The 7,760-nt window shown below is 34.1% G+C and overlaps 2 protein-coding genes and 1 non-coding gene across 4 annotated transcripts; all 3 read right to left on the reverse strand.

Annotated features, from left to right (window-relative positions):
* Nucleotides 1-181: 181 nt before the first annotated feature.
* LOC130507283 (RNA polymerase II C-terminal domain phosphatase-like 5) lies at nucleotides 182-933 on the reverse strand. The gene has a single exon (XM_057001990.1). The coding sequence runs from the start codon at nucleotides 805-807 to the stop codon at nucleotides 247-249; it is 561 nt and encodes a 186-aa protein (XP_056857970.1). The 5' UTR covers nucleotides 808-933; the 3' UTR covers nucleotides 182-246.
* Nucleotides 934-2,602: 1,669 nt separating this feature from the next.
* On the reverse strand, nucleotides 2,603-5,459 carry LOC108833796 (serine/threonine-protein kinase PBL36). 2 transcript variants are annotated; one of them, XM_057001991.1, is made up of 6 exons: nucleotides 4,859-5,459; nucleotides 4,390-4,721; nucleotides 4,180-4,315; nucleotides 3,974-4,110; nucleotides 3,749-3,872; nucleotides 2,603-3,463 (listed from the first exon to the last, which is right to left on the reverse strand). In XM_057001991.1, exons 1-6 carry the CDS (start codon nucleotides 5,052-5,054, stop codon nucleotides 2,955-2,957), a joined length of 1,434 nt encoding a protein of 477 aa, XP_056857971.1. In that variant the 5' UTR covers nucleotides 5,055-5,459; the 3' UTR covers nucleotides 2,603-2,954. The 2 variants fall into 2 exon arrangements, with proteins under 2 accessions (XP_056857971.1, XP_056857972.1); XM_057001992.1 differs by having other exon boundaries at nucleotides 4,390-4,715; nucleotides 4,859-5,438.
* A 1,788-nt stretch (nucleotides 5,460-7,247) lies between these two features.
* On the reverse strand, nucleotides 7,248-7,320 carry TRNAA-AGC (transfer RNA alanine (anticodon AGC)). Its single transcript has one exon. It is a non-coding gene; the product is annotated as a tRNA-Ala (tRNA).
* Between the last annotated feature and the right edge of the window lie 440 nt (nucleotides 7,321-7,760).

Here is a 7,760-nt window from a genome sequence, read left to right on the forward strand (position 1 = left end):
ATATGAATATATTATTGTGTTGTGTTTAATATGGGAATACAAGACACATATATATAGTAGTAACATTAACATAATGTTAATACTAGATAATGATAACTTTCCTAAACNTTAATGTAAATATGCTAAGAATATCTTGAGATTAACTTGATCTTCAAGTCTTTCCTTTTAGTCTTGAGGGTCTTCATGAGTTTCACGGGTTTCACAATCTTGGTCCGTAAGATACACATCTTCCGGTCTGACATATCTCTAATAATTCATCATCTCGTATCTGAAATAAGTGTAGTTTGCGATCTTCAACAAGTTTGGCTTGTGTTGAGGCCAAACACTGCTATGATCATCAACAATAACCACTCTTCGTTGATCAGCAGAGATAAGATCAAGTGTCTTCTTATGAGGAGGGGACTTCTCTCTGGTTATGACTCTATGTCCGAAATATCTTTTATCCGGATCAATAAAACTCAATACATACTGCGCGTAACCGTAACTGCCCATCGTGTAAACGTACATGGTGAAAAGCTTGTTGGCTTCTTTCAGAAACTCGTGGAGGAAAGGTCGTAACTTTATCAGATGCTCGGGATTTCTTTTTCCGAACTTCCATAGATCAACCCTTGAATCAGCTTCTTCGATTAAATATTTTTCTTTATCAGAAAGCTTTGAAACAGGGATATAGTGGACAAGAGTGTGATCCAAGTCAAGCACTAGGTATAGTTTCTTCTTCTTTTCTTGGTTGTTGAAACACGAGAGTTTGTTTCTTCCTTTGGTTTTATCCAATAAACTAAACAAGGATTGCTTTATAAACGACGACATAGTTTCTGTTTTGTAGTTTTGTGGTAAGTTCTTCTGTTTCTCTCTCAGAAGCCGTTTGGAGATCTAAAATAAAAAAAACTATTGCTTAATTCTGAAAGAAAACGCTTTTATTAATCTGAATGAGAGAATATCTCTTGTCTCGTGAGACTGAATACATGTTTATAGGATTTATCCTCTTAACATATAGTATTTCTTAAAAACTAAACAAGGAAAAAGCTAAGAATTTCCATTTTAATAGAAAAGTTAATTTTTCTATTTCTCACGTGATGTGTCCCTTGACTCATTATCTTCTTCATCTTGCGTGTGCCCACACCCACTAATCACATAGAAAATCTTAGTTCCCAACTAGAATTGAAATTTCAAAAAGCAAAATATAGATAAAAATTAGGGGTGGGCATTTCGGTTTACGGGTTTGGTTTGGGTTCGGTTTGGTTTGGGTAATTTGGGTTTTATAAAACTCAAACCAATTAAAACCAAGTAGCTTTGGTTTGGGTTCGGTCTGGGTTTAATTCGGTTCGGTTCAGTTTGGTTTGGTTTATATTTAGTTCGGTTTATATTATTATGGTCTAGTTTGGTTCGGTGTAGTTTGGGTTGGTTATAAAATATGAAGGTATCAGTTTTATACTTTTATTAAAAAAATAATTAACTCATAAACGATAGAGTGAGAATATAAAAACTTATGCTACATGATTTTATATATAATAGTATTATTTGAATCTTATTTATAATTTTTTTTAAAGATATGGAAGTTATGAAAAAATGAAAAACAAAACTTTAACTAAAATTTACAATATGTTAATTCATATATATATATATATATATTGGATTATCGGTTTGGTTCGGTTTGGTTCGGTTTAAACCCAAACCAAACCAAACCGTTCGGATTGAGTAAAACATGAACCAATTGGATTACATAAAGAGCACGGTTTGGTTTGATTCGGTTTAACTTCGGTTTGGTTGGTTCGGTTCGGTTCGGTTTGGATTTTTTGCCCACCCCTAATAAAAATGGTAAATTTTATACTTACCTTACATTTCTTAATCACTTTGAAATTTTCATTTATAAGAATTATTTATTATAGAAATTGAATGTTGTATAATAGAAAAGGAAATATTCAGTGATTTGAAATTTTTATTTATAAGAATTATTTATTATCAACAAATATAGTATATAAAATATTTTAACATGTGAAAGTTTCTAAAAATGTTAATACAAGAAAAGACATATATATACTTTGTTCGGTTTAAACTTTTTGTGAGCATAAACAATAACTTATCAATGATAGTTAAATGATTATCCTCGCATGTGTGGATAAAACATTTAGTATTGTGTATTTTAGTTACAAAAACCCAAACTTAACATACAAATAAATTTACAAGAACCAAACAAAAAATGAAATATGTCACGTATGATTGTTATAAAACATTTTATTTTTAACATATATAACAAAAAACTTTGAAATTCATAAGCTTTTTACTAACTTTAGCCTGAGATTTTCAATCTTTGCGACCTTATATGAAAAATTCAATCTTTGTTACTAGAATGGAGCCGGTTTTGGTTGACTATCTCCAACATGCCACCAGTGTCCCGGACCTCAAGTACTTAACTCTCAAATTTATTCCAAGCGAACCCAAGAACTGAGACTAAGTCATACGTCCATGGACCCACACATTTTCTGCAGAAACACACCAGCTTTGCATTTGGTTAAAGCAAGTGAATACTCTATTACAATGAGGAGCAGTGAGTATTCACTTGTGTGTTTTATTGAAGGAAAACCTCATAAACACTTTAGAACCATGTTCAAAAATTAAAATTCAATACATAGCAGGACACATATATTACAGGGGGTAAACATATGTTTTTACAGACAAACAGGTTTTATATATCCTTGCAAGAACTTTACACTCTCAACCTTTACATTTCTTCTACACATTAAAAACACACACACATCAAAATCTTTAGACCTTCAGGACCAAAGATATATATTTTTTTCCTGAGTTCCATCCACTCAAAGAACACAAACCAGGATCCATCCACAGACCATTTCTTTTTGTTCTTGAACCAAGAAAGAATCGATGCAACATGAAGCCTGGAAGCCTGGAACATCCAGCTTCAATCCGGGTCAAACAAACTAATTCCTATACTTGAGTCATTGCTCTTTCCCTTTATTAGGCTTTGGTGATTGCCTCGCATTCCGATAAGGAGAAGCTTGAGGCAGGTTTAAACTAGACAAACTCCTCAAAGGCTGCTGTCCATTTCTCGACACGAACCCTCCTCCTCCCTGTGTCCTAACACCGTTCTTGGCAACAGGCTGCATCGTCTGGAAAGACGTAGAAGAGCTAGCAAAGTCTTTAAGACTTGGCAACGGCTTTAACGCTTCCACAACTTCGCTCATCTTCGGTCTAGCTTTAGAGTCTCTGTTAAGACACTGTGCGGCTACTTGCGTGGCTTTCTGAGCTCCCTTGATCGAGAAATGACCCTCTAAGCGAGGATCTAACAGTCTGTAAAACTTCTTTTTGTCTAGAAGATGAGGTTTCACCCATTCCACCAAGTTCTGTTCACCGTTGGGACGGCTTTTATCCACGGCTCTTCGTCCAGTTAGTATCTCAAGTAGAACTACTCCAAAGCTGTATACATCACTCTTCGTTGTCAAATGTCCTGATGATTGAAACTGAGATTAGTAACTCCATAAAGTAAATACTATGACGTTTTCAGTTTTCAATGTTAAATTTATTGATTTTCATGTAATATGATCTTTTATATTTTACTGATTATTTTTCTATTGGTTGAATTAAGGTTATTTAGAGCATGCCCATTAGTGCCCCAATGGGCATGCTCTTAGATGTACTTATAAAATTAAATGTTTTTTTAATTAGTGTGCAAAACTTCAAAGAAAAAGAAATGGAGGGAGTAATAAACAAAGGGAGAGGATACTTTACTCACCAGTCATTACATATTCAGGAGCTGCATAACCATATGTTCCCATGACTCTGGTTGATACATGCGATTTCTTCTCGTCTGGTGCATCTTTAGCTAGCCCAAAATCAGAGAGCTTTGAGTTATATTCCTGAAAAGAGAAACATTTGTTTCCAATATAAGTAAAAAAAAAAAGAGAATAACTATTAGGTTAAAATCAAAGCTTTTGAGCTTCAGAGTTCAGACATATACCGCGTCAAGTAAGATGTTAGATGTTTTGAAATCGCGGTAAATGACAGGCTTCTCAGCTTCCTCATGGAGAAAGGCAAGACCTTTAGCTGCACCAAGCGCAATTTTCATTCTCACAGACCAAGGGAGAGGTAATGTCCCTGAAACCAAAAAAAGATCAATGAATAAAAATAATCAATATAAGATGATCTGATTGATTAACAACATACTTCTGAAAAGATGATTCTCAAGACTCCCTCGAGGCATGAACTCATAAACAAGCAGCCTCTGATCTTCTTCCATGCAATATCCCACCAATTTAACCAGGCTTGGGTGGACTAGGTTACCAAGAAAGTTAATCTCAGCCTGCCACATGAATTAGCAGAACAATCAACAATCTGTTAACATTATCAATGTATAAAAAGCGATTGGTGATTTACCAGCCACTCCTTGTGCCCTTGAAGGCCATCTGGGTTCAGTGTTTTGACTGCCACAGTTAGACCAGTACCAGGTTTGACCGGAGCCGTTCCGTTTTCCTCAATCCATCCTTTGAAAACACAACCAAACCCACCCTCACCGAGAAGAGACTCCGGTCTGAAGTTCCTAGTGGCTAGCTTGAGGTCGTTAAACATGAATATCCTTAGCTTGGAAGAGTACTTAAGCTCCCCACTGATTAGAGGTGTTGAGGAGCCACTCCCCGGACGGCTAACGTCTTTAGACGGAGGTGGGTGATGATCTTCACGCTTCTCAATAACATGCTTAGGTGCTGTTGCTACAAAAAAAGGTATACAACAAAAACAGATAGTGAACACTAAAGAACTGAACCCAAGTTGCATCTTCTAAATCAGGAAAGCATCAACACTATTGGGACCCTAAAAAGGAAAGGGCTTTGGAGGAAAGAGATTTTACCAACAAGAGTAGTGGTGGCATTCAAGGAACTATCAACTTTTGATCTAGAAGAGATGCAGCTGAAGATGAGCTTGATTCTGAACCAAAACCCACTTTCACCACCCTCATCTTTCTTCTTTTGTTTACTACTCAAAGTCTTCCCCCTTTCAGGTTTCTCCACACCCATCACCTTAACAGAGTCTTGCCCTGTAGACATCACCCCCCTTAATGAACTAACCCTAATCTCCACTTCAGTTAACCCTAGAAAACAGATCACTACTCCCTCTGATCACATCCATACCAAAACCAATCTCAGATCAGACCCAGAACATGGAAACTGATTGAAAGAAGAGAAATTTCAGAAACCCAATTTCTCAGGAAGTATAAAGTTTGATCCTTTCTCCCTCAAAATCGAACATTAAAATAAAAAGGTAAAGACTTTTTTAAAAAGTTGAAATGAATTTTGAGAACGCAGTGAAGTAGAAGTGAATTTGAGTTCCTGAATTGGGGATAAAGAGAGAGAGATGATGATGATAAAAACAAGGATATAAGTGAAGGGAATTGGAGAAAGTTTTTAGTCAAAAGGGATGAATATTTTTTGGGAAAGATACAGAGCTCCGAAAGGGCATCTTCTTCACAGAGAGAGAGACTGAAAAACTTGTCAGCAACGGGCAGATCGGGCAGTTTGTGTGAGAGACAGAGGAGGCATATTGGTCAGCTTGGGCAGCTAACAATGTACGCGTAACATTAAGCTCAAATAATTAAGGTTAGTTTTTTTTTTGTCAATAATTAAGGTTAGTTTAGTTTTATAATATAGTACAAAAGAATTTAAGTATTCATTTTATCAAAATTAAGGGATAGTTTATTATCATCATATACCGAAAATTTCTATTAAACATAACCTTCTACAATCTAATATATCCATTTTATAAAAGAACATAAATTTTGGTTGATTAGTCATTTATCATACTCCTTCTATTTCAAAATAATACATGTTTTAGAATTTTTACACTTTTAATAAAACATATTACAACTTAATAATAAATATTTAGTTTCTGTCATTTTATATTTTTAAACCAATAAAACTTTACAGAATACAGTTTACCTTTAATATTTTTAAACTTCACATTTTTTCATCATTAGTTGACAAACATTGTAGTGGAAATGTAAAAATATATTTTTTTAAAACAAAAACTTTTTTTAGAATATGCATCTTTTTGAAATAGAGAGAGTATATAATTTTTGTTTCGTTTTAATATTTCAAGATATTTTATTCAACTTTTAGTTGATTTTCAAAGTTTATAAAATCTGATATCATCTATATAACAAGCCAAACAAAAATTCCATAAATAAAAGTCCTTCCTAAGTCTGGTTGACAGAACACTTTTGAAAATTTATATATTCAACTAGCAACGCTTGAATTTTTGGATTTGAACTCTGATCTGGGATTCTGAGTATAAATCTAACCAAATGTTGACGATAAAAAATGGTTTTCTCCTCCTCTCTCGTCATTTATTCTTTAGATATCAGAGATGCAAGGATATACTGTAATAGATTAATCAAGTACGACTGTGTGAGAGTATGTTGATAACTTTCTTTACTCGTTTCCAGATTCTTTAATAGTAGCATTAATCAGCAACTAATAATTGAGTTAATTATAATAGTACAAGACGAAAGTGTAGACTTTTTTGGTTTTTGGGGAAGATAGTTATTATGCTGACTTTAACATCTAGAAGAATATAAGCTTTTATGACACTACCGTGAAATGGTGGTGCCACATGGAGTCATTTGAGATGTTCAAGAGCTAATGGATAATTAAACGGTAGGCAACAACTAGCTTGTCCTTTTTGACTCTTGAGTTCAGAGACCAATGAAAATCTAATCCTCTTTAATTGTTTTTTTCTTCTTTGTAATAAACCAAGGAAAAAAGAAACTGAAAATTTGTTTTTAAAAGTGAAGGTAGAGTCACCGGAGAAGATGGTGAGTAAGTTACGCGGCGTAAAAACACACAAAACTAGGTCAAGGACCCGATGGTGAGATTGCAGAGCTACTAGTACTACGGCCGTCTATAGAAAATTATATTTTGCACGTATGAAGAATTTTAATAAATACAAAAAGAAAATCCAACATTTATAAATCTAATGTACATTGGATTCGAATCTAAGAAGGATGATGATATGAAAATCTTTAGTGGAATGGAAACTGACTTAACTAAAAGACCAGCAATGGTGCGAGGAAAAGTGTTACAACTATAAGATGAAGTTTGATTACTCTTTATGGCATGGTTAGCTCCAATGTAATTAAGAACTCTTTAAACCATTTGAATAAATGCAACTTTATCCAAAGTTAGAGTGGTCTTTAATGTTGTTCAAAAAAAAAAGAGTGGTCTTCAATGCAAAAGAAAATACAATGGAGATGCGGGGTATCGATCCCCGTACCTCTCGCATGCTAAGCGAGCGCTCTACCATCTGAGCTACATCCCCGTTTTGTCTATTGTTATTCTATTTTCATATCTATCTCTTGGCTAGCATTATATCTTGACGTTAGTTTGAGTTGGCTTGGCCAACATCTATCCTATTAAAAGTGAAGTACAAATGGGAATTAACCCTCACTTCATTTCATTATTTACAACTGACTGCCACTGCTTTAAATTAAAAATCTTTTGAGTATTTTTAAGCCCATCACATTTTTTTGTTCTAATTTTTAATGGGCTAGACATTTTTAATTTAACTTACTTTTAACTGGACCTAATTGTATTTTATCTAACCATTTTAACCAGTTCACATGTCTAATTCTAACCATCTCTAACCATAAATTGGACTTATAATCATATTTCACATGAGCACAAATCTATCCTATTAAAAGTGAAGTACAAATGGGAATTAACCCTCACTTCATTTCATTATTTACAACTGACTGCCAC

This window comes from Raphanus sativus, unplaced genomic scaffold (genome assembly GCF_000801105.2).
Source record: "Raphanus sativus cultivar WK10039 unplaced genomic scaffold, ASM80110v3 Scaffold4263, whole genome shotgun sequence".
Lineage (NCBI taxonomy): Eukaryota > Viridiplantae > Streptophyta > Magnoliopsida > Brassicales > Brassicaceae > Raphanus > Raphanus sativus.

Coding starts and splice junctions, on each gene's coding strand:
- LOC130507283 (XM_057001990.1), bottom strand. CDS start 807: ATGTCGTCGTTTATAAAGCAATCCTTGTTTAGTTTATTGGATAAAACC.
- LOC108833796 (XM_057001991.1), bottom strand. CDS start 5,054: ATGTCTACAGGGCAAGACTCTGTTAAGGTGATGGGTGTGGAGAAACCT. Junction 4,722..4,858: donor TGCCACCACTACTCTTGTTG/GTAAAATCTCTT, acceptor CTTTTTTTGTAG/CAACAGCACCTAAGCATGTT. Junction 4,111..4,179: donor TGAGAATCATCTTTTCAGAA/GTATGTTGTTAA, acceptor TTTTGGTTTCAG/GGACATTACCTCTCCCTTGG.